Source organism: Apteryx mantelli, chromosome 2 (assembly GCF_036417845.1).
Source record: "Apteryx mantelli isolate bAptMan1 chromosome 2, bAptMan1.hap1, whole genome shotgun sequence".
NCBI classification, from domain to species: Eukaryota; Metazoa; Chordata; class Aves; order Apterygiformes; family Apterygidae; genus Apteryx; species Apteryx mantelli.
In genome coordinates this window covers 32,033,299-32,060,272 of record NC_089979.1, presented here as the reverse complement: position 1 = coordinate 32,060,272, position 26,974 = coordinate 32,033,299, and the positions used below count along the sequence as shown (strand labels likewise).

The 26,974-nt window shown below is 39.7% G+C and overlaps 1 protein-coding gene across 1 annotated transcript in view; it reads right to left on the bottom strand.

The window, feature by feature from the left end:
• LOC106494429 (chloride channel protein D-like) overlaps positions 1-26,645 on the bottom strand; it is an 82,849-nt gene extending 56,204 nt beyond the window's left edge. The window contains exons 1-10 of the mRNA XM_013954668.2: positions 25,764-26,645; positions 24,742-24,871; positions 20,722-20,802; positions 19,571-19,746; positions 17,411-17,503; positions 13,894-14,137; positions 10,031-10,225; positions 4,721-4,818; positions 821-924; positions 157-328 (exon numbers count right to left, since the gene is read on the bottom strand). Coding sequence (XP_013810122.1) covers positions 157-328; positions 821-924; positions 4,721-4,818; positions 10,031-10,225; positions 13,894-14,137; positions 17,411-17,503; positions 19,571-19,746; positions 20,722-20,802; positions 24,742-24,871; positions 25,764-26,119 — 1,649 coding nt within the window. The 5' untranslated portion in view covers positions 26,120-26,645. The remainder of the gene's footprint in view (positions 1-156; positions 329-820; positions 925-4,720; positions 4,819-10,030; positions 10,226-13,893; positions 14,138-17,410; positions 17,504-19,570; positions 19,747-20,721; positions 20,803-24,741; positions 24,872-25,763) is intronic.
• Positions 26,646-26,974: the final 329 nt, after the last annotated feature.

The window sequence follows — 26,974 nt, the reverse complement described above, 5'->3', positions numbered from 1 at the left end:
CTCTTTCCAACCAAATCATCCTGTTCCACCTATACAACCTCCTCCAAGCAATTACAGCTTTGCTGTTGCCAAGCCTTCAGTTTACAATTCACATTGTTGCAACTTCAACACAGGTCTTTTGTATGGGAAGCTCAAACCAAGATGGGCAAAGCTTACAGCATAGGAATAACCAGGCCACTCGCAACAGCAGAACCTGCAGTCCAATAGCTGAGGATGAAATAAAATGCCAAAGTAGTGCAGAGAGATGCATATCCAAATTCACCAGGAGCCCCACGTTTAAAAAGATATGTGATTCCTTGCTTTCCACTTTCAACTAGAAGAGCAGCAGCTCCAGGACAGAGAAAGAGATACAAAACATTAAAAGGATCCTTTACAAAACTATGCACTGGATTAGTTCTCATATGCCTAAGTGTGACAAAAAGTATATAGATCACTTAATTTAGGTTTACATGACAGATTCAGCATCTGAGACTTTTTCAGGAAAAAAGAAACATTTGTTCTTTATAGTCTGCTCTGTGTGATGTTAATCTTGATCTAAATGAGGAGAAACAGTAATCATCTAAGCCAAAGAAAGACAACTTCTTGACTTTTTGGTGTACTGGATCAGCAGGGCTCTTTCCCCATTCCTTTCAGAGGTAATAATGCAGAAATTTCCCAGGATACTTGGCTGAAATATGGAGTTCAGTTCTGATATATCCCTCAAATGGGAGCACTATGCTGTTTTGAAGAAAACCTATGTTATGGGTAAATATATTTGGAGAGCACTTCAAGTTACATAAATTCAGTTGTCCCTAGGTATCATTCACTTAGTTCTTCTTACCTTGATTAAAGGTTTGATTAGAATATCTGACTCCATCTGGTCCTCTCCATGATGTGTTTGGTGAACAATTATATTCTGAAATTTCCCTCTTGAATTGCTTTATGCTTAAATATTAAAAAAAAAAATATCTATTATATGGATGAATATGACTTATAGTGCCTGTACAGAAAATGTCTGTTAGGTATAAATTTTACATACAAAGCCTACTTTCCCTTACATCTCCCAAGTAAATTTTTTAATTAACTAATAAATCTAGTTTACTAGATTAGTATTTTAATTATTCTATTAAACTAATAAATCTGCTTCATTAATGCTCATATTTCTCTGCATCCTGCTGTTGAAAACCCAAATTTACAAAACCAAGAATCACATTTCACTGCCCAAAACTGGAAAACAGGAAAAATCCTGATTAAAATGCCTAGCTTAGTCATGATCCCCTTCCCGGCATGTATATCAGTGTAACTCTGTAAAACAGCACCAGCCAACCAAACCATTCTTGATGGATACTTCTGTGGGCAAGCACAGCAACCCAAGCCCAAAGAAGCATTTTTAGTTAGTATGTTTTGCATTGGAAAGTGCCACAGAAAACAGGAAAAGACCTAGAGATTACCTCTTCCACAGCAGTGCAAGCTATACCCAAACCACACCTAAAAGGTGTTTGTCCAACACATTCTGAAAAGTTTCCTTTGGTAAATACTGGTACCAGTTATTTCAACATTGAAAAACTTGTAACTTAGACTGCCGATTAATATGCTGACCATGATCTTTTCCGGGATGCTTTCTCAATCTCTGTCATCTTGAGCAACTGCACTCTCCAAGCAGGTACAACATCTTTCGCTGAGTTTGGAGAGCATCCAGAATGTTTTGGACATCACCACAGTCCAAACAGTTACAATATGAACTCTGTTTCTGGAAGAAAAAGCAGGAGATCTGTGGTATTTGACCCACCTGATCCCTGCTCAGAACTATAAGGGAAACTTATAATGCAGCCAACATCTAGTGCCAGAAAATTTCTTCCAGACCCTGGACTGGCAACCAAAGGGACACAGGATACTTCCCAATTTTTTATTTGCTTTTTACATTAATCCCAACCACTCAAACAAGAATATATTCCAAATTCGTAATGGCCAATAAAAAATAAATTCCTCTTTACTCCATCCTGCTTTAGAAATCATATGATTGTGCAACCCACTTATCAGCAAAATCTCAAGTTTTTTCTGGTAGTAAAGACGACATCATTTGTATAGGAGTGCACACACAAAAAACAGCACATGTCAGGGGACATTTGAAACTTGCAGCAGTGCCAAAATAACAGAGAGAGAAACAACAAGACAAAATTTTTAAATTAAAATACTGGGTTGAGGAAGAAGAATAAAACACAGAACAGATATGTAGGAGTTGTCTACACACAGGTTTTCATACCACTAACTCCTTCAGCTTGAAATCAGCATATTTAGTAGAGACAGACCCATCTCTGGTAGGATTGGGAGGACTGCACTGCCACATTACATGCTGTAGGAATACATGTGCTGCACCAGGAGCTGCTGATGGGAGAAGTCTCTAGCTCTCTTTCCTCCTCTATGTTCCTACAATATTCCTCCTTCTCGCAGCAAAATCAGGGCCTGCTGGAAGTGCTGCAAAACCCTAGTGAAAGCACAGTTCCACTTTACAATATAAATTTATGAGGATAAACTACACTAGGAGGAAGCTTACAGCCACATCTAGACCTGCAGCTGTTATGGTGTTCTGGTTTAAAAGAGAAAACATGCATCTCACTGCAAGAGTTGGACTGGTACAAAAGACAAACCTGAGCACTTGCAACTGTTTTGTAATATGGTTGTTATTGGATATCTTATAACAGCAGGGGTGCCTATTACTTACCTGTTGAATCTTCAGAGGTTAATGATTTTGACCTGCCTCTGGGGCGCTGACTAAGAATCTCATATTATGTTGGAATAAGCCAGACCTACATGACCCTTACTGAAGTCTCATGATCACAATCATAACTCTCTTTTTCACATTTCTTAGAACAGGAGGACAATGAACAAGCTTATTTTCTAGGTTTAGTCTTGTAGCTTATTACAAAAGCTCAGTAGAGGCATCATCACTACCTTCAGCATAGCCTTGCAAAGTCCATGACAATTCAGCATTTAATCCTCTTCAGATCTATCCACTTTCAACAGGATGTAATCTTTATAACTTGAAGCCACACCAAACTAAGAACTGGCAGTAAGACAGTTTAGCCTCTAGGTTGGATCAGCCTGACTACTTTTGATGCAGAGACAGACAAAAAAAAGCCAAGAAATTATCATGGTTTCATATGTTTTTCCTTTAAAGCAAAAATAGCTTTGTTTTGAAAAATAACATTTTGCAAGCATTTAGTCCTTAAAATACAAAAGGATGTTCGGGTGAGGAAGAAGTCCCTTCCTGTAGCAGTCCAAATAACTGTAGTCACCAAATCCTGGTATTAAGTAGGTGACAAAGACTGTTGTTTTTACAAAGAATATGCAAATCTGCATTAGCGGACAATACTGAAACAGGTAATGTAAGTCAAATGATAGTCTAGAATTGGAGACAAGGATGTGGAAGTCTGTCTGCTTCCTATATACTTAAATAAATTGTTCAGAGCCCAGTCACCAATAGCAGGTTATTCTGCATTTACAATTTGTATTATGCACTATATATAATGCTGCCCATTGGTGAGGAGGAATTGTAAAGGTATAAGTTAGTAGTGACCATTCATAATGACTATGAAATCAAACCGTCATTTAACCTAAAATCTGAGCAATGCTTTTTTCTACTTCCTCTCTTATTACAGTTTGTGCTGTATTGGCATGCACCTCTGATGTGTTACCTATTAGCATTATCTTCAGAGGTTCTGGAGTCAGCCCAAAAGGAACTCGCTGCAGGGAAGGGCCCCGGGGCTCAGTCCAAATCCTACGCAGTCACAGGAAATCTGTGCACATCAACGCAGAGACCGTATTCTCCTATGAATATAAATTTCTCTGGGATAGTGCAGCACCTGAGCTTGGCTGGGGATTCTCTACCATAATATGAGCATTAAATACTAATAGAGTAAACGTATTAATGGATCAACTCTGAATTTGATCAAATGCACTCTTACAGGCATTTTCTCTACTATTTATGAGACTTAATGTCATTTAGAGTGGACTGATTTTCACCCAAGTCTTTCACACTGCAGATTGTGTGGTGTATGTTACCACCCCACCCCAGTGTTTGTTTTTTTGTTGTTGTTTTTTTTAAATGCATTGACAGCTTCCTGCTTTTTGGCCATAAATTGTTCTTTTGTGTTACATGCATTGTCATAGCGAATGCTGGGGTTTTGTGGCTGTTTTTTCAGCTTGATGAAAACTAAAATGCAAAGAAAGTTTAGAAGTCAATAAAAATTACTATTGTTATACAGATGCATGATTAAATTATGTCCCTCAGCCAAGAGAAGCTGACTGAAGCTGAGAATAAAGAATGTTTTTCATCAGTTTCCAGTTCCAGCTTTCCAGGCAAAGCAGAGCCTATCACCAATACCTTTTAAAGCAAAATCAGGATCCTAAATTGAAAATGTGCTTGAGTAATATATGTGGCTACATTTCAGGCTCTTTTCATTTTTTAACTCTCTCTCTTTCATTTCTTTCTTTTTCCTTTTTTTTTTTTTTAATTTTATATAATGACAAATGCTTCTCACTAGAAAAGTTCAAGTATGATTAAATTTCAGTGATTAAAAGATTAAGTGTTATTCTTGTCTCTACATGAATTCATTTTAAACATCCAGTTCTGATGCATCTCTGAATTTTTCCATCCCAAAACACTGTAACTACTAAATGAGAGAAAATGATTAATAATTGTATTTACATAAATTTGCTCCTGGTGACTCTCCTCACTTACATTTCTGAGTTGTTTCTCAGCTGGGAGTTTCTCAGGCTCATGACTGGAGTGCAAGGAAAGAAATACGGCAAATAAACTGTAACAGTTGTTGTACATACCTGCAGGCATTAAAACAAATAAACAAACTAGCATGAGATGTAGAAACTTAGAAAAAGAAAAATGTCTGAAACCACCAGCAGCTGTCACCAGGAAATTGTCCTTTAGGGACTTACCTCATATCCCAGAACAGCATTTGCTCATAAACAGCCAGTAGGGCCCAGATTCATCCCACCCAACTTCACAAAGCCTTGTGATCTATTTGTCTTTCACAAAGAACTAGGTTTTTTGGTTGGTATTTAAAAGGATGCTGTGTGTCAAAAACCATCCACTGCTTCCATTTAAATTACTCCTTACTTAAGCCAATTTAAAGCCCTGGTCAGTGTGAATGGCTAAATAATTACTTTTAACTTGTAAATTTACTGCTTCCCCTCTATTTCAAGGAGGAAGTTATGAAGAGACTATTATTCAGGTAATCAGTACAAGGAAGTTTCTACACATCCTAGCAGCAGTAGACAGTTGCAATGCCTAAAGTAGGCTAGATGTGATACAGTACAGATACCGATAATGCAGTCCAAGCCAGCGAAGGGACTTCCATCAGGTCCTTCTACTAGTTTTTCTTATACTCATTTTGAAGAAAACAGAAATGAAACCAAAAATGTTTGAAATAAAATATAACAGAGAGTGGTTTTGCTGGTTGCTTTGCATTCACCAAAAGTTTATACATGAGAGAACTCTGTATTTCAGTTATACATATTTCAGCATAACAGTTATATTTCATTCAAAAACAATGGTAAATTCTTGATCCCACTTCCTAGCTGAGATCAATTTACATTTCTAAACAAATGGCGATACACAAAAAGAAAAGATTTAGAAAAGATTTCAACAGATGTCTAATAGAAATTACTGAAACACACAATCATAATAATTATTCCAAGCACAAGATTTCATATACTCTGTGGATTTTTATAAAAACAGCTCAGGTAGTACACTTATAGAAGACCTCAAGCTGAGATACAACTATGTCCAGTTATGATGATTTGTCAGACAATCGTATCTCAAAGATTATAAGCTCATGGGCAGAACACTTCTCCCAGTTTTTTCTATTGTTCTTTTAGTAGTTTGGTCTTCACAAAGTTTAGGTCAGGTTTTGTTTCTGAAAACTTAACGCTGGGACAGTTCAAACTCAGGTCAAGCTTTTGCCAAAGCCCCAGTGTCCCAAGGGAGGTAGAAGGAGAGCCAGTGGCTAGATATTTAAAGCAGTAGCCTATCTTCACAGCTAAGTCTACAAAAATAATTCTCTCAAGTAACCTTTTAAAGTTTTGACAGTTTAAAATATATACACATATATCCTTACATTGTTCACCCCGTCCATGGAAACGCTAAGCTTTTGGAACAGAAGCATTAGTCAACATGATAAAAAAGTAGAAAAAGAAAGATAGCTCTGCCAGATTCTTGGCAAAAAGTTATCTGCATTGTGATTTCCTCACACAGAGAAAGGTGATGAATTGAGCAGAAGCAAATGCAGGCCAAGGGGCAGAAGAGCACTTAAGAAGACAGTTTTGCCTAATCTATGGACTGAAGATTAGATATACAATTCCAGTCAAAGGAATGGTACTCCGGGTTATGTTGTGGGTGTGGAAGATACTGTGATGGGTGCTTTCCAAGTTTAAATGCAGATTGGTTTATACAAGATTATTTTTGGTTAAAGTCACTGTGACATAGTTTCTTTCAGTTGCCTGATTATGTGATTTTATTAAAAAAAGAAAAAAATCATATAGTTCTCTCTCAGATCAAACAGTTTCTTTCCTGCCTGTTTTTTGCCAAGTTATAATAAAATAAGGACTGTGACCTTAGCAGGATCTCCTAGAGCTAATAAAAAGGAAATACAATCTGAATACAAGTTCATGACACAAAGTTAATGTTAAAAAGCAGTATGTTTATTTTCAAAATTAAAAGGATGAGAGCACAATATATAAATGGCAAAGCTTTTAGAAGCACTACAGTCCTGCAAAACACATGCTATTCTGACAGTTTCAGGTGCTAACTCCTCCATGAACACTTGGAAGTCAGTAAGGCCGCGCTCTTAAACAATGTAAAATAACTCTTATGAGGCATTTTCTTTATGTCTGACATTAAATCTTCATTAACTGTTCTTAAGTTTAAACCTGTAGTGTCTTCCAATAGACTATGTCTTGCTGGTTTCTGTTGTGGCTTGTTTTTTTTCTAAAAAGTAATAAAGAATTGTCCGTTTTTTATGTGTTTAAGTAGCCTATGCAAGGTTTTTGTTATGTATTATGAGAAAGACAAACTTTTCCCAATGGTAAGGGAATTGGCTGTCAAACACAGAGCTCTGGCTTCAAATTGTTAAAATAGTAATTGTTACAAACCTAATCTTTTACAATCAGAGTTCCTCTGGAAACCGTGGAGTTTACACAGGACTAATGAGAGGCACACACAGGACTGTACTCCTCATTCTCTTAGTTTAAAAACCAGCCACTTGGGGATTTTTATTAGGATGTATTGTTGCAGTGCTCAACACTATAAATCCTCTGCAAGACCCGTGAGCAAATTTGTAGCATGACCCCCCCCCCCAAAAAAAAAAAAAAAAAAAAAGCTGGGCAGTGAAAAGAGTGAAAAAACTCTGTTTTCCCTACCTACTTTAGCCACCCCTTCAAACGTGGAAGCAAAAGGCTTCAAGTGGGACTCCTCAAGGTATCTCAGCTCAGGAAGACGCTCAATAAACAGGGCTCCAAACTGAAAAGTCAACATCCTATCACTAAGAGGAGCTAAAATCCAGTCATCATTGATAGCATGGAAATGTTCCTGCACAACAAGTTCATGGAGGATCCCTCCTCCTCCTGTTATTTTCCTCCTAAAGGAGGTAAGGTTTCATCTCTGTTGTGCCAACAGAGGAAAAAGAAGCAGGCAGTTGCTATGAGCAACAAGCAGGACTAGGGAGAGAACGAGGAAATACACTCCCACAGCACGCACAGCTTTCAAGAACTACATGAAATGCATTGTTTCTGACCTTACAGGGAAAAATCTAGTGCAATCTGTGGGAAATCTGTGTCTCTCTGTACCAACCTGTGGAGAAACTGAACCACTACAGCTTGCAAAGGCTTTACATGGTGCCTCAACTGGGTGTTTTAGCTCTAAATGTTTCCCCTTCTGCTGGAAGAAGATGCATCCATCACTAAAAAATAGAACATTCTGGATGTAGAAAAGCTTGTGGTTATTAGGCCTCAAATGGAAAAAAAGTCTGGCTTGGTGCCTGAATACACAGCCCCATTTCCAGGCCAGGGCTGAACCTGCTCTGATCACAGATTCTGTTGTTCCTCAAAGACAAACTTGTTAATGAGAGACTTTCCTTCTCTGAATATTGCACATAAGTAAATGAAGGGAAGAAAATTTGAGCTCAGACACGCAGCCCGATAAGAAGTGCAGATTTTAAAGAAATTTCACAGGAATTTTTTTGTATACCTGGTTTCTTGATCTGTCAAAGCAGATTGGGGTAGAGACCGCTTGCTCCATATTGGGTGTAGGGATCAATTTATCCATCTCTCACACTTCTTATCTAGCTCACAGACTGACTGAATCTCCTCTGTATAAACATACTAGTTGTGCTGTGCACATCTTTCAGAGCAGGACATATAAAAGTGCTGACTTTTTACCTGATTAGAGATGCCTATGGCTGTCTTTATCGTGGGTGCAGCACACACAAAGAATGGATTGGAAATAGATACTCTGTCATAGTTGTAGCTATACTAATGTACAGAAATCATGGTCAGCATCTCTTAGAAAAGGTATTATATTTAAAATACTAATTGTTTTTCTCCCAGTGTCATCCAGGTACCTGAAACAAGCCAAGCTGATTACTTTTCCTTGAAGCTTATATACTTTCTTTGGCTCAGAGTAGAGGTTCCTGAAAGCTTGTCTGGGCTGATGGGAGGAGTGCATCTATACAGCCAGCTCAGTGATCTATAACTGAGCAACAATTTCTCTAGGAGGAGAGGGAAGAGAACATACATATGCTTTCATATGTACTTATATACACATATTTATGCAGTAATATGCAAAAAGCATATACATTGCATGTGTAAAACATATTGGCAAGTCTGTTTAGGAGATGGCAGATGTAAAGAGGTTTTGGTGTGCACTGATTTCCCTAAGGAAAGGGCATTTAAAAACTTCAAAAGGTCTGAAAACTCCTCAGAAAGACTTCTTTAAAAATGGAGAAAAAAGGAAAATTATGACAAGAAGGTTTTCACTAGAGAAACTCGCAGAGAAACCCAGCTTTCCTAACTTACTAAAAATGCAGCAGAAAAGCTCTGAAGGCTTCCCTCCTCCATACGTAACAATACTGTTAAGCTACAATCAAGCCACAGAACTGAAAATTATGCAAACATTCAGAATATGGGAACCTTTTATCTACACCCTTTTAGTTCTGATGGCATGACCTATCCCACAAGACCACACCATGTAATGGCAAATGGGAACTCCAAAGTCCAGAAGTAAGATGGCCCCTGTCATGCCTTATCAGGTGTCTGATGCTCCAGTCCAACCTTCATCCATAACAACTAGGGATAACTTGACTCCAGAAGCTGCAAAGCTAGCTCAGAAAGTTTGCTATATCTATCTGTAACTTTAAGACCCTCTCCAACATTTATTCTTAATGCAACTATTATTCCTACCATAGGCAGAGACCTCCTTCACTGTCTTCAGGCAAAAACACATACAATTATGATGACAGACTCCTAACTGTTCTTTCAATGTAACAACAGAAAAAGTCTCCCAATGCAGAGGGATGGAAAAGATTGCGTTGCAGGGCATGGGAGTAAGCTAACTCTGTCAGGTAATAAGAGGGCCAATCACTAGCAAATATCAGCGGAAAAACTGGATGAAACCTACTGGTGGCAGCTCTGCACAGATCCCAGAATAAATGCAACAGCACCCCAGCATAATTGGTATATGTCACTAAGCTGATGTAGGATCATCAGAACAAAACAGCGGTGGGAGATCAACACTGCAGATAAATTCCTTAGGTGATTAAAAAAATAGTAATAATAACAAAATAAAAAGTCTTCTCCATTTTTAGATACATACCAACATTAAATACCTATATATCCTTAGGAAATCCTTACATTTACCATACTGTGCTGTATATTAGGTCAAGCATCACCAGATCAGATACACTTTTCCATCCAGCTAACTTATGACCTGCCCTCATTAACCACTGTAAACATTATATAATCAAGAGAATCATTTACTTACAAGGATGAGCACAGTTTCCAATAGCTTGCTTGTTTTTCTAATGGATGATTTTGGAATTGAATTAAAGAACTGCATACGTAATTTATTAATCTTTAGATTTAGGGAAACAAAGAGAGCTCCCAGAAGACCTCTGAGTACGCCAAGTAGGATGGTTGGAATGAAAGCCAAGACGTTCATGTCCAGCAAGTCCTTAACCTGAGTGGAAGAAAGGAAGAAAATATGTTCTGAGAATCCTGCCAGTGACATGAAATATTGCATCCTCTCTTTCAAAACATGGCACCACAAAGTAATTTCCATACAAGAAACAAATCTTTCCTTGCAGTTTAAGGCTCTCAGCTAGTGAATTTAAGGCTGATCTCATGAGAGGTAGTATACTGCTCTTGCACACCTCACAGGAGTGGAACCATTATTACACATTGCTCCATCAGCCAGTTATTTTCAATTTTGAATGACCATACAGGACTCGATCAAGTCATGCTGATAGCTAAGGACAGAAGCTTCCTCTTGGGCCCATCTGTCCCTGAGAAAGAGTAATGAATCAAGCAGAAACCTCTATGATGCAGCTGCAACTACCACAAGCAGCCAGCACCTCAGGTTACATCCAAGTAACATGACACATTGGCCTTACTGCAAAAATAGAAAGACTCTGCTGGACCAGAGCTTTCCTCACCGTGTCTAAACTAACCTCATAATTTGGGAAAGTGCATTTATTAAGAGTCAACTTCCTTCCATGTGTTTTGAAATCATTAATAAGCTCTAAGTAAAACCGTGAAAACTGACATTATCAGGAACAACTCATGGAACAACATACCGCAAATACAGAATATAATCTGGCAGCTGGAATAGTAATTGATTTTTTTTTTTCTTGGTTCCATTTAACAACAGGCAGAGAGGATGAGAGCAATATCATGCTTTAAGATAATCTTCTAGCCAACACAAAGGGGTCAATAGATCTGTGGTAGTCTAATTAAATGCTCTGAGGATGTTATTTCCTTAGTCCAGGCTAAGAGTTACACAGCTTTTTGTCAAGAATAGGATCGGAACAGAATAAGAAGTCATGAAACATTCAAAAAGCTGCCTTGCAGAGAAAAGTAAGGGCACAGTTCAGGGGTTGCTTACAAAGAAAGCTAAACTGGCATAAGCTTGGGGGTAGTGGACAGGAGAAACTCTGGTGGCCATCCTTAAAATGTTTGAGCAAGTGCACAGGCCCTCTTACTGTCCTAATTCTTTTTTTTTTTTCATCTTATTCTTGTTCCTTAATCTTATTCTTGTTCTTCCTGATACAATTAGCCTATACTTCATCAGATCACAGTACTAAACACTGGTCATATCTCCTGAGAGGAAGAATGCCAGGGTCAAAATCCAGCCAAGCTTCCAGTTTTGGTACATAGGATGCTGCGAATCAAGAAACCTTGTCTAACATAGGGACAGTCCCTGGATTCGTTCCCAGACACAAGGAGCTCAACACTTGGAGATGCGCTCAGAGGGGTTAGGGAGAGACTTGAGGTGTATCATGCCTTATAACTGGGACTACAACCATCACATACGTACGAATGGAAGGTAGAAATCAAAACTTTAATAATGGTATTTTTGCTAATAGCTGCAACAAAATCCATCCTGTTCTAAAGGTTTTACAGAGATCTGATGTTTAAGATGCTGAAATAGAGAGAGAATTAATTTAATTTGAAATAGAAAAATTCCAATTTATTTACTGCAGGATCTGAATACCTTCCATTATATTGTACTTAGTTCCAATCCTGCATTAAAACTAACATTGGACGTGCATGGCTTTACTGTTTTCTTTCCCTGCCTTCTTTATCCTAAGGGAAAGATATACTAGGATGATTGTTTTAAAGCAATATATGTACATTACACTGCATGTGTGTGTGGCAATAAAAGTAAAGTCAAACGAGTGGTCCATGCACTTGGAATGAACAGTGGTGTGGTGTGTTGTTTGCTTTTGTGGTAGTTTCAGCCACAGGCTTTGGCCAGTCATCAAGAAAAATCTGTTACTTACAGAAAACATTTCACCTTTACAAATAATACAGAGGTCTACATAAAAATAAAGTTAAGCTTCCTAAAAATCTCAAGCTCTGGAGTACAATAAATTCCTTTTGTAACATTATCCTGGGTAGAATGAAACTAAAGAAAACAAATAGTTTTTTTGAGAAACATTATCCACAAGCTTTCAACTCAGAGTTTATGCACTGTAAACTGTGTTGGTTAATGCCACAAAACATGAAAGAAGTGAAATTTCCCCTGAGCCCAGTGTTCAGAGAAATGAAAATATTTCTGGTTATCTGTACCAACTTGAGAGCCAAAAACTATTGAACCCTGGCAGAAGTCATGTTGGTAATAATTTTAGCTAGCTTTTCCCTCTAATGACGCTAAAAGAAGATGGAAAGAGACAGAATCCACTGCTCTTTTCTGAAAGCGTCCTGAAAGGAGTGTTGAGTGAGTTATGTTTATTGTAAAATAGCAATCAAAGTAGGTCCATTCTCCTTTGTGCACACAGCTGTCCACTACGCAGTACTTTGGCTTCAACAATAAAGCTGGCTTCAGAAGGCCTGGCTTCTTCCCTGTCCATTTAGTCTCACCTTTGTACCACAAATTTATATCTTCTTGGTTGTGCCACTGCAACTGTTTGAGGGTTTCCATTACAAGTCAGTTCACAAAAAGAACTTGGTTTGAAACAGATGTCATTCTCCCATTGCTCCAACTAAACTTGTGCAAAAGCAAATATACCCCAAATAGTTTTGCACAGTATGTGCAAAATCATTATATCAAGCAGCACGCACAAAAAAATGTTGCCCATTTCCCCAACCAAGGTATGCTTACGTGTGGAAAGTGTCATTATCTGCAGTTTCCGCATTGCTAGAGAGATACAAGCCAGAAGAAATTCAGTGATCAGAAAATTAGTTTATGAAAAGTTCACCTATTAACAGATAGTGGACTGGCATTCAGAAGACAAGGGGTTTGGTTCTAGCTCTCTAATCTCTAATCTTCAAGCCACATTATTATACAGAGAATGGTATTTAGGCAAGGAGAAGTAAAGATTATGATACTTGCACTTCCCCATTGAATCATCTTATAATAAAGATGAGTGAAAGACTATAATAAAAGCAATTATTTTATAGGTGGACACAAGCTAATATTCAAAGAACAAAGCAGTATCATGTGCTGGAAAGAATAAAGTAGCTAAGGCTGAAGGTCACCTCTGTCGTGCAACCAGGAACAAACAGTGATTATATCTTTTTAAATGTTTAATCTGTAAACACAAAGGAACAGAGACATAGTGCAGCAGTGGCTGAGGCAACAAAGGAGAGCTCAAGCCAGCCATAGGAGAGGAGAGCCCATTTAAGAGCATCTCTGCTTTTTCCTTCACTTCAAGGAAAGTATCCCTCTCCTACCCAGCACCAGTACAGCAATTTGTTAACTTAATAACTTACATGATTTGCTAATCAGAAGACACTTTGTCTGTCTGTTCTCTGTGATTTTGAAAAAAATAACTATGACCAAAATTGAAACTTCTTCGATATTTCTTTAAGAACTCTAATCTACGCAGGCAATTGTCAGATTCAGGTATACAGTCTAATAGCCTCTAATTGGCATTGAACTTCTTGTACTACATGGTAAAATATATTTATCTACTTAAACAGTTAACACAAAACAGCTCTGTGTTGTATCTCACTGATTAGCAGGTACAAAGCATGAAGCTTTCCATACCCACTGATCTGATAACTGTAGGTATCCAATCCTTTCCCCTTCCTAATTCTCCTCCCTCCCCACTGTCAACAACAATCCTGAGAGAAACAAGCCAAAACCCCTGCATCTATTTTCATTTACGCCCACACAGTACATACCCAAAATAGAATTCTTTTCTCCACCTCAAAAAATCCAAAATGACCTCTGTAAACAAGCCCATGGAGAGAAGAGGACAACAAATTCGTAGTGAAGGTAGCCGTCAAGCAGCAGAAGAAGGCCTGCCAGGCCAGTCTGATGTCCCAGGAGGAAGACATCCCCTCCAGTGTGAACAGGAGCCCACCAACGGTGGCATGGAGTACTGAAGCTATCCCTGCCCCAGCACCAGCTGTAATGAAACTCCTCCTGCAATAGGTAGGAGAGTCAAAAATGACATAACAGTAAAAAGCAGGGGAAAAAAACCTCCAAAAACATTATTTGCAAAAACATTATTAGCTGCATTTATGGAGCTGAATTTAAAGACCTGATGGTTTATTTCTGGGATATTATAGTGCCTTTTATCTCTAGGATTTGAATTCAGATCTGGGCTTAGATTTGATTCTCATTGCTCAAGTACTCAGGGCTATCTGGCAGCTTAGAAATATGTTGCTTTCAATATACTGCCAAGTCCACAAGGCTCAGGTTCTCAACCAGGCTGCCAGAGCAGAGAACAAATGAACGCAATCGTAACAGTGAGTGAAGCATCCCTACTGCAGTCAAATGATTAAACAGTCCTATGCTGAACCCCTAAGAGAGTTAGTCAGCAAGAATCAGGAAATGGCACTTCATTCATAGATTTCCTCTTTACTGTAACAGTTTTCCCCTTTTTGACCTTGGCAAAATCCTCAATCCTGGAATATTGCATGAGGAACACAGTGCCATGCCAGAGAGTTGTTGAATTAGAGCTCTGAACAGTGTAATGTCATGCAGACATAACATTTCCTATCCTGGAAGCAGTACAGCCACAAAGGTGAATTATTACAGGAAAAAAGGTAAGAAGGTTTGGAATTCACTAGAAAATTAGAATACAGCCTGGAAGCTTCTAGTCTCAATGCCGCTTCTTAGTCTGTTAGTATCTGTAAAATCCACTAGGAACATCTATGCCTTGTCTCCCTCCCTTTTCAGGTGTTCAGCTCATGTACACCCTAAAAAGCAACAAACTTCTGTTGCTCTAAGTGGCACTGGGAGCTCTGCAGAGATCTGCACTGTGAAGCAGTGATCCAGAGATCCAGATTCTGCTGACATACCCTGTAAGAAGCAATAGGGTAACACACAAAAATCCTCCCACCTTTCATAAAACTAGCTGAAAATAGCAGTTACAGGGGGGAAGAAAAGAAAAAAAAAAAGAAAAATACAGGCAACAAAAAAAAAATGATAGTGTTGTAGCGAAAGACAGTAACAGTCAGTCTTCTTTTATACCTCTGTTATTATCTATTTTCTCACACCCAACAACATTCTCTCTAAAGGCCCCATCTCATCTCATGATATGAAAACAACATCCTGCATCTGACAGATGCTGCATTTTTAAGGAAGGCTGCTGTGTGCAGGGAGAGGAGGAGGTGGGGAAGATACCAAAAGAGGAAACAATATTATGATTGAATTCTGCCTTGTAAAATTGTTCAATTCCAGGCTTTGCCAGGGGGTCCTGGGTGATGCTGATTCATATAATGCACTAACTGCAAGTGCTCAGCAGCTCATAAAATTTGCATCTTCTGGATGTTCAACCTGAAACCCTCAGGGATGATTTGCAGAAATGCTGAGCATGCAGAAATAGCTGAAATCAACAAGCATACAAAATACTTGAGTATTTTGAATATTAAAAAATGCCAAATTCTCAGGAAAAAAAAGAAAAAAGAAAAAAACAACAACAACAAACCAGAGTCCTCTCCAAGCATGCACCCTGTATTAGCAGGTGTTTAACCTTCTGTGGTACCTACAAATTTTATCAGTACAAAGATTGATGGTGATGAGGGTAATGGACAGGAAAAAATGGAGAAGATTAGAGAGTTCATCATCAAAGCCCTTAAAAAGTCACTCCACTGCATGGACTGCAGAGAAGCCCTCCAGTAAGCTACAGAGACAACTTTAAGTCTGATATTTCCCAGCAAATAAATGTTGAGCTAGACACTCTTTTTGCATGTGATTTTACTTATATGGATGTATCTGCACACTAAAATTGTTTTCAGCAGTGGGAAACTCAAAAGCTTTGCTTGGACATCTCTAACTTCTTGGTCCAGTCAGTTATACGTGCAACATGTCATAGCTGTAGAATCAATGTGGAAACTGGACCTCTCATACAGATCAGTTGCAGCTGTCTAATGGCAGCAAAGCTATAAGATCCTTCAACATCCTAATGCTTCCTCAGAAACCTTAAGAGAAGCTAAAATGCAGAATTACTGCTCTGCCTGAAGCAGCAGCTGGAGAGGGTACCCAACCTACCTACTAACTCCGAAAGATACTGGGGGAGCAGGAGTCTTTCATCCTGATCTTTGTAAAAGATGAGTAAAGAAAAAAAAAAAAAAAGAAAGAAAGATGGCAGAGAAGAAGCCAGGTCTTGCTTAGAGGGAAGCTTCTCTCTGTTGCTCAGAAGCAATCCTTTTTGTAAAGGGGACTTCTAGACAACCCGTCTCTCACAAACCGTTCCTGCCTGCAAGTTAACAGTTCTTTCTAATTATACTCTAACTCTATACTGCAGAGAAAAACAAAAGCTCTCACTGTTCCTCTTACTGCAATCACTAATTTCTTCCATGAGCAACATCTTGCTTAACTGGCATGTCTCAGATTTATTTAAATGATTGATCATGAAAGTTAAAGGCAAAAGATATTCCCTTTGGTGCTTTTTGATTTTCTTTTAAGCCACAGATAGTTCACAGTAGCTCCTCATTTGAATTCTTTGTTTTGTTACTTTGGAGGGGGGAAATTAACACATGGAAGTCAGATTTTTCTTTTTCCTTGCTTTTGGGGGAAAAAAAGTATTGTATGTGTATTTGTATGTATGTGTTTTATATGACTGTGTGACAATAACTAGCATACGCAAGACAGAAACTGGTTTGCAAATCCTTTCTCTAGAAACTAATCTCATTAATGTCAGTGGAACTGACAGTAGAAGTGAGCTTACCAGAATTATCTCATGGACAAGTATGAGCAGAGAAGAGTCAGATTAAAAGAATTACATAAGCAATTTACTTTGTCAAAACTAGAAAAAGGGACCAAGGGCCCTCTATGCCCATTGTGGAACCCCCATCACTCCTCCTTTCCTGACTTTAAAGGTTGGAAAAATACACTGGTACCTAAAGGATAGTTTAAGGATAAAGCCCAGGTCTAAAAAACTTGAATCTTTCTCCCTTTTTATACAACCCAGAAGGCAATGGGAAAATGCCTTCAGTATTAAATACATTTTTTCACAAGCATTCGATACAACAACTTGTGAAAGATTCTTTTAATTAATCAGGGTTATCTTCCATTCCAAAGTGACAAATAGCAGAAAGGCAGAAAGATTACTGGACCATCACCTCCATTTCTACTCAAGACCCTCTGAGCTTCTTGACCACTTGCTGGATACCCTGGGTACATCTGCAGGTGGGCAGACAAGGCCATCCCACAGAAGGCTGCACAATTAGTGCTCTGCCAATTACTTACTTATCGGCTGAATTCCGAAACTGGGTGAAGAACGGGAGGCGGATGCCAAGGGTGTCCAACTGCAGCTGGCTCAGGCCACAACCCATGATAGCACTACGAATAATATCATATAATTGAGGGTATTCTTTGGTAAATTATTCATAAATCAACCACAGTTAAAGACAGGAGAGGACAGAGCCTTAGCTGGCGCAGAGCAGCAAAGCTAGATTGACAGCTCTAAACAAGTAAAATGTTGAACACATCTTTCAAATATGCAAAGTCCTGTTGACATAAAGCAGAAGGCTATTAAAAACTTTCAGGTTCTTAACTCAGAGACTTAACTGGCTCTTTTGCAAGGAGTGTTGTGATGATAGAGCATGAAATGCCTTTTGATGAACTGCATGTTAATGTCAGTCTACGTGTGGTGACATGTCAGATTATAGTTCATCATTCAATCATCTGTTCCCAGGTTAATGACCACAAAGAGCAGAACAGCTCTACCTCTGACAGAAGATGTGTAGTGATTTCAGCTACTACAGTGTGTTCCCAGGCAGCAACTACATTCAAATAGGAAAAAAAAAAAAAACCTCTCTCAGAAGCTTTTAGCAACTTATGTATGTTTATGTTTAATAAAAATGGGGGAAGGTTCCAATTAAATTAAATTAGACCAATCCTTAATTCCTATGTTTTTAAAAAAATCATGTTAATACTTTGCTGACTTTCTGCATGGAAATATGATTCAATTCTTTGACTCATGCATCACTGTTACCAATCTAGCACAAAGGGAAAACATCACAGCTGCAGTCTCTGAGCTCCTGCAGAGAAATGTCTGAAAGCAAAGAAAATAAAAGAAACCTAAAGGGAGAGCTAAACATTGGTAATCATTGTCTGAAAGGTCTGTGGCTGCCTCTGACTAACCAGGATCTCTTATTTTTGAAAGTCTGAGTCATCCTCTAGGGTGCTGCACTGTTATACAAGTTAAAAAAAAAAAAAAAGAGTGACAGAAAATGAGAAAGGGTTGTGGGGAAGAGAGGTCTGGGCAATAAAGAGGAAGAGAACAAAGGGTGAATACTTTCCAAAAACAAAAAGGATCAGAAATAAAACAGTAAACCACTCAACAAGTGATATATGTCATGTTAGCAGAGAGAGACTAATTTTACCATCTCTACTCAAGATACAGTTTAACAATGGTAATAAAGTGCAGCAGGCTTCATCTCTAAATGATAAATAAAAGGAAATTAAATCACTTACAAAAGCAGAAAAGTCCAAAATCTGGCCTGAAATCCTTACTAAGTTTGGCTTTATTACAATGTAGTAATTTTTAAGCACCTGCTTTGACCTACAGAACAGGAGGACTGGGCAACCCTCCTCTCTTCCCCCCAAGGCCTTGGCCCATTACAGGATGATTGGGATTCTGTTCATCTGTATTTAACAAGTGAGAATAAAAAAGTGGGAAGTAGAAAAAAAACATCCTTTAAAAAGACCATGCAGTGCTATTTTTGCCACACCTAGAAACATAACATTACGCCACAGTGCAAACACCAGGCAGCTGCAACCTGCCATCCTGGAGAGCTTGCAAAGCAGCATGGGGTTTTCGTGCTTGCTGTTCACCAGTGCCGCTGGCCACCACCTTCATAATCGAGAAACAAAGCTGCCAGGGGCCAGGCTGCCCACTGCCCTGCCCCTTGCACAGCTATTTACACCCTTGCGCAAGGACTGTAAAAATGCTGCCCCATGGGTGTGCCTTCTGCTGAGACTGCCTTTGCTTTTATACCCACCTTGCACACGTATAAGCCGTTATATGAGACGCAAAGCAGACAGCAGGCAATAGGCTCCAGGACGGGTTGCGTTCGGAGACAATCCCGACTGCGGATACGCCCACCCTGGGTGCTCACTCTTCCCCCCCTTGCCCATCGCAGCGTGAGCTGCCTTATCAGCACTCCAGGTAACTGTTTGCTGAGCCTCACTGTCAATCGTATTAAGGAACTGAGCCAATATTTACAACACACAGTGACAAAATGTTTTTCTTCACAGCACAAATAGTTGGGAAAATGCAAAGGAAAGGACAGCACAGGAGAGAAAAAGCTACTATTGCAGGATGTTTTTTAAGCCAGAGCTGCCAACAAGAACGAGATTGCAAAACCATACCCTCAGCTTTAACTTTTGGCTGGTGTTTCTTACCCCAAATGGATCATGGGGCCTTCTGGCCCACAGAAGAGCCCAGAGGCTACAGCCAGCACGCAAGAGACAAATGTTCCTAAAAAGGTCTTGATATTAAAAAGATGTTGCATAGAAGTACCATTCAAATACCCAATGATTTCTGGCAACCCAGATGGTGAACCTGCTGGGCAAAAGAACTGCAAAGAGAAAAAAACAAAAAGAGTCAACAGTCATTTCCAGTTATACATCTTCAGGGCCACAGTTCTTAAGTCCTGCTCTCACATTACTCTCTTCACAAACTCTCCCATAATTTACAGGCACTGTATTTTCACACACAGAACTTATGTCTACATGCAAAAATTCAAGTCACCAACAGCATGACTACACATGTGCTTGGAGTAATGAGAGAAGAAAATCAGCGCTGAGGGCCCCCAGCCCCAGCCCCTTGCGATCCATTGCCTGAACCCAACAACCCTCTTGTCTTGGTGCAGATTATCTGGGGGCAGGGTGTGTGTGTGAACCTGCAGTATTTGTTCAGTCAGTTCAGACTTTAGATAGCTCAAAACTGGTCAATTATTATCTGTTTAACAGCAAACAGACTCCCCATTCTTACTGTTGCTGGATTTGGGGGGAACTTCAGTAAAACATTCACTTTTTTTTTCACCTATACTGTTAATTGCCTTTTTATAATTAAATTGAACACAGCAGGATAGTAAATGACAGAAAGGCTCAATGTTTTAATCTTGCAGCCTAGTAATAGTGCTGTTCTGGGTTGTAAGTGCTACATAGCACAGCTAAAAGATCAATCTAAAAAACAGCAGTAGTTTTTATATGGACCAGTGGTCTTTGGCTTAGGCCCCTTCCAAACAGCAAGTTTTCACAAGTTACACCAGTCTGCCACTTATATTTATTTTATAAACACCACATGTTAAGTGTAACTTGCATAGCCACCACCACTGAATTCACCCCAGACACTTGTATACAAGTTACGTGTGGTAGAATTTAGCTTTCAGGCTGAAGGACAAAAAAAGGCCTCTCCAACTGGGTTGTAAAATAGTTTTTTTTTGTTGGGTTTTTTTTATAGAATACTGAATTAAACATTATTTGAAAGAGAAATAGATTTGGCTTATCACAGCATTATAGGCTTGTTGAGTAGAAGACTTAACACTTACCAGTACTGAGCTTGAAGACACAAGAATCATGGCCAGCCCAGACCCAAGTACACACATCCAGGTCACGTGGAAGTTGCCATCCTGTCCAGTTTACAAGGAGATTATCACATTAGCAGTGGTATAACAGATATATGGCCTGCTCTTTAATGGTCTTTTAGCAGCATATAATGGTATTGAACATGAAGAGATATTCAGGATATTATTTTGTCCTATAGATTTCTGTGGATAGAACGTGTACCATAAGGGGGGAAAAAAAACACCACCAAGCAGTGCAGATTCTTTAAAAAACTGGAACAAGTAACAGTGAGGTAAATGCTAACATTCAGAGAGTGAAGTCATGTTTTCTTTCATAATTTTTCCATCTCTATGAACATCATAAAGGATACCTTATTTGCCAAGGCCCATTTCAGGACAGTAGAGTTAAAGGACCTTAAGAACGCGCACAAGAAAACAATAAATGGAGTGCTCAGGTGACATTTTCCTGAATGGAAGCTTCAGACTCTCACATCAGTAATTATCTTTTGAATTTGCAGCTATTATTAATAGACAAAATATACCCAAGCAAGCTCTTTCCAGCTTTATCTTAACCAAAAGGACATCTTTCATACTATGCCTTCTCACATTTAAGAACATATTTTAGTCTCCTTGGGTTTTTGGTTTGTTTGTTTGTGCTTGGGTTGACCACAGCTATGCTGTCTCCAGAACTCCTCAGCTCCCATATATTTTGCAGAGTACCACAGTGCTCAGCTGTGATTGTGTGTGCAGGTCAAACACAATCCTTACATTTCTGAGGTCACAGTGCTATAGCAGGCCACCGCAGCCTTCCCATCAACACCTCACATGAAGCCTTTTCTCTGCAAGTATGCCACATGGAGCAGAAAAACAGGAAGGCAAAGTGCAAAGAAAATGAGTTTTGTTCATGTGCAGCTGAAGGAGGTATTTAGATGGGAAGGTCTTCCAGGCCAGGAATTATATGTTTGTGCTGATATCAGAACTGGTGAGAGTTTGACTGCTGCCCCTCTGTATTAATGTGATACAATAGGACAAACTTTGTAATATAACAGGACCTGCAGTGTGTGTGATGATTGTTGTGATGCCCTGGAGTCAAAGTGTGATTTCTTTATACATTTTTTAAATTTATACTTTAGTGTATATATAGATACATATATATATATAGTTGTTCATATATATATTGTTATATATATATATATATCATTGTATTCATTAAAAACACATGCATACCTTTTATATGAGAAACCTCAGGAAACTAAGACTCCAAGAGTATTATCATGCTGTCTCCCTGGAAAACGTAAGGATGTCTGTTTCTCAGATATTCCCTCTGATATTTTCAGCCTCCGCGTTTTCCACAGACTAAGTCTATTCCTGCATTTCAATGAAGTGACTGAGAGCTGCCCTTCAGCTGGCAAACTGTTGGCAGCATTATTCTTTTATGATGATTTCACAGAATCACTGAAATTGAAGGTCATTTCTGGAGATCATCTAATCCAACAAGGAGCTCAAAGCAGAGTCAGCTACAGCAGGTTTCCAGGACCGTGTCAAGTTTTGAATATCTCCAAGGATGGAGACTCTGCAACCTCTCTGGGCAACCTGTTCCAGTGTTTGATCACTCTTCACCATAAAAATTTTTTTTATGTCTAAGTGTATTTTCTGCATTTCAATTTGTGCCCATTGCCTCTTGCCCTGTCACTGGGCACCACTGAGAAAACACCCCCACCCCCCCCCCCCCCCCCGTGAGGTATTTATGCACATTGATAAGATCCCCCTGAGCTTTCTGCTCTCCAGGCTGAACAATCCCAGGTCTCTCAACTTCTCGTATGACAAATGCTCCAAACCCTTGATCATCTTCATGGCCCTTTGCTGGACTCACTCCAGTAAGTCCATGTCTCTTCTGCACTGGAGAGCCCAGACCTGGACCCAGCACTACAGTATGTGTCTCACCAGAGCTGAGTAGAGGGGAAGGATCATCCTCATTGACCTGCAGGCAACACTCTTCCTAATGCAGGCAGGAGGCTGTTGGTTGTCTTTGCCACAAGAGCACATTTCTGGCTCACAGTCAACTTGTCCACCAGGACCCCCAGGTCCTTCTCTGCAGAGCTGCTTTCCAGCAGGTCGGCCCCAAGCCTGTACTGGTGCATGGGGTTTCTCCCCAGGTGAAGGACCTTGCACTTCCCTTTGTTGACCCTCATAAGATTTTTCTCTGCCCATTTCTTCAGCCTCTTAACAGAGAGGCTCTTAACTCCCTTAGTCAAGTGGATCCTGACTCTTACTAGCAGTCCTTGTTCCTCAAAGGGATCCTCATGAGGATCCTCAAAGAGGATCCCCATGGTTGGAAAAGCCAAATCTCTGTTGCCAACACCAGCTGCGCAAACAATCGACCTGCAAGATCCACCCACTCCTCGTCAAGCCCTTCCCCCTCACTGGCAGGATTGAGGAGCAAACCACTTCAGCCCTTACCCCCAGAGCCACACTGTCACTCCTGATATGCTCAAGGTCCCCCCAGTCATATCACTGATGCCCACATGTAAGGGCAGAAGGGGTTAATAGTCCAAGGGCTGGACAAGCCTCGACAGTCTCCCCACAACATCCTGGATCCAAGCCCCAGCAAGCAGAAAACCTCCACAGACAGCAGGTCTGTTTGGCAGATGGGGGCCTGCATCCCCTGCAGCAAGGAGTCTCCCACCACCATCACTTGCTGCTTCCTCCTTCCACTGCTGCACAGCTCAGGCTTAGCTGGCTCAAATGCCACTTCGGGCAGAGCTCCTGGCTGCTCATCTGCTACGAGGGCACTGAACCTATTCTGTAGTTGCAGCTCTGCAGAGAAGCAGCTGTCCTCCTGGTGCCAGCAGTCATAAAATTCAAGCTTTCCCATCGTGGGAGTCTCCAACTCCCAATGCGACCAGCCCAGACTCTGCCTGCCCCTCCTTCTGTGCAGCTGGCAGCTCAGGCTCTAGTCTCTTCAGGGTCTCAGAGAAGATCCAGTCAATCTCCTTTTCACCATCTCTGTTGCTGCATGGTTTGCTGACCTCCTCCCACAGCTCCTTTATGTGACAACACAGCTCAACCCTCAGAGCTCACTTCCTGCAAGCAAGGAGCCCATCTGTGCCAGCCCCAGCCCTGCAGAGCTTCACCCTCCCTCGAGAGCTCAGCCTGGGTCAAGGCTTCTGCAGTGCCGGGGGCACCCTGTCCAGTGGGTGCTGAGCACCATGCCCTGCAGCATCTCACTGCCACTGCTGAGTACACAAACACCATCCTCAGCTCTCTGGGCCCTGTGGTTACATTGGCCTCTCTCTAGCACAGGCTGAAAGGGTGCTTGACCCTCCCTAGTCAGGGGCCAGCTGCAACAAAAGCTCAAAGCACCCTTCTCACAAGAAGTTCCTCCGTATTTATACCATCTACCATGGATATCCCATACCAGGCTTAAATTTTCCCATCTGCCTCTCTCTACATGTGAGAAACCAGCAGTTAAGGGCAGAGATTCCTTAATATTTACATTGATCTTTAGCAGTTCAGTGACTTTTACCACCACCATCCCAATTACCACAGAGATGATGATACCCATCAAGGACAAATTATTCATTTCACAATAATCTATGTAAAGCATTAGTAAAATATAGCTGCCTCACATATGGAAAGTAATAACAAATCTGATATCAAGTCCATATTTACTAAGGAGTTTAAGTGAAACCTAATCCCTTCCCTTGGGCATCAACACTGTCTAATGCTCATGCTCACCGTCTAATGTGCATGCATGCACAACGGGGAAAAGGAAGGCCACAGTACTTTAAAGACTGCCTTTATCAACCTCTTAAAAAGAGCTGCATCAGATATCATACTGATTAAGTCCTAGCAAAGGACACCAAAGCATGCCTGTGCAAAGAACCACAGGATATTTAATATCCACATCGACCTAAGCAGACAACACTCGCAGTCAGTTAAAAACTTCACAATGTGGATTTTCTAATAGAAAAAGGTAAAGAGGTCAATCTTTCTTTTGCTCACCTGCAGGTGATTTTCCACCAGGTCCCATTTCAATTTGATGAGACAGTCAATTATCTGATGAGTCAAAAACCCCAGCATCCCAACCACTATTCCAATTAGTCCCATTGGCAGCCATCGATCCCACTCCATTCTACAAATGGGAAAACACGGTTAGCTCTCAGCCCACAGCACAGGACTGTTTGCCACACTTCCTCTCACAAATACACAAGTTCCATTTTTATGCCATTTTGATTAGCACTGTGATTGTATGAGCAAGACGCTGTTTCTATCAATATCACTTACAAAAGTATACGCTCACAAAACTCTACTTCTTGGTGAAAGACATTTCCATTTGGGTAGGAAACGTTTACTTTTTTTTTAATTCATAAGTAAGTGCAAACTGCTTTCAGGTGCTGACTGTTTGATGCAATCTCAAAAATCAATTATGTGAAGTTGCTAATTAAACATTCCTTAGATTCCTCAGAATAGTGGTTTCAAAGCAGTTCCTGTTTTCTTCTACTGCAACTAATGCACTTGACACAGCACATATCATACAAATGTGCAAACCTTCATCTCTATTTTTATCTTACCTAAACATAAACTTCTAATAATATTTGTGTATTAATAATTTCTAGTACCATCTACGACTAAACCTACCCTACCAAATATTATTTATTTTTGAGATTCAAACAACATATTTTTCCTGCAGATTACACTAAGAGCCAGTGAATTTCAAGAAGTCTTATTAAGAGAACATTCCCCCAAACCTCTGCAGTCTCTTCAAGTTGTATACATTTAGTGAGTTACATTTTCTGTATATCCAATAATTTGTAAAGAGCAAAGGCATAAGCACTTTCAAAAATACTTTGAATCAAAAATTACTTTTCCAGTTGTCCTTCTTTATTCCATGAAAGAATTCTCCTACTTACAGAAACAACAAACAACATTTTCCTAATTTCTCCTGTTTGCAGACATCTACCTGGATTGTCCAAATTACCCATAGCTTAGACGTAACATAATGTATTTACTTAAGGTATGTTCACCTGTATGTTTTCTCTTGTAGCCACTCCTTATAAGCTTTACTATGTGAAGGTAAATAATCCAAACTCTCATGGGCTATCAGGTGTTCTCTCTCCTCCTCTTTGCAGCGATAATATGCTAGACTGCTTCTTTTGACGCTAGACTGCTTCCTAAAATCCTGAGAATGAATCAAATCGGGCCCATCATCTTCTACTATTAACATCTCCTCTTCACCATTTTCCACATATCTCCTGCAGGGAAAAAGTGATGACATTACCAAGGCCTCCAAGAATCTTTTGGGTGCTGACAAGAATGATGTGAGCCCAAGGAGATCAGTCTCTTGTGACAGAAAAAAAAAGGGGGGGAGGAGGAAACACATGAGGATGGTGCAGCTGTGATGCAGAGATTGGCTAGTTTGTGTTTAGGCTTGGTTTGCTGTGCCTACGCATAGATCCAGAACAGTTGAAGCAATGAAATCTTGCCTGAGTTAGAGCTCTCTGGTGAAGAAGCCATTCAAAAAACTGATAGACCTTAAAGTAGTTTATTATAACAAGATCACTATAACTCTTCCTTAATAACTATACAGATGCCAGTGAAGTTTAAGTGGTAGGGGCTTTGTATGTTCTGAAGAGATGATCACTTGCTGTGCTTTGGGCTGTCCAAAGATCTTGATCAACTAATATACTGTACACACATATTCCAACTAAAATACTAAATTCCCAATAAAATACTGGGATCGATATTTTGGCACCCTAAAAAAGCTTTGCCCAAACACAATTTTCTTTGAATCTACACATCTGTCAAATTTCTTTTTACATAAAATCCGTTTGTTTTAAATTGCAAAAATTGTTTATTTTCTGTTCTGGTAAATCACATCGGAACATTCTAAAATAGAAGGAGAAAAGACTACCAGATTCATTACAGTAATACTGTAAAATTTGCAAGTCTGCAGTCCAGTCAAAGTAGAAAAAGATCTGTTGCAGGTCAAATATTTACTGTAAAGAGAGATCAGTAACATGATGCGTGTTTGCCATCTCCAAGGTATGGTTTTGTTTGCTGAAGAAAGGACAGAGGAAATGATTGCTGCTGCTCTCCATTTACTGACATTATTAACTATACAGTGGAACAATTTGGAAAAGTTGAACCTGAATTAATACAGAAACATAAATAATTCCTGCTTGTCAGCTAATGAGTACTAAATGGCAAGAGAAGAAAAAAAGGGAGCCTTCTGAGG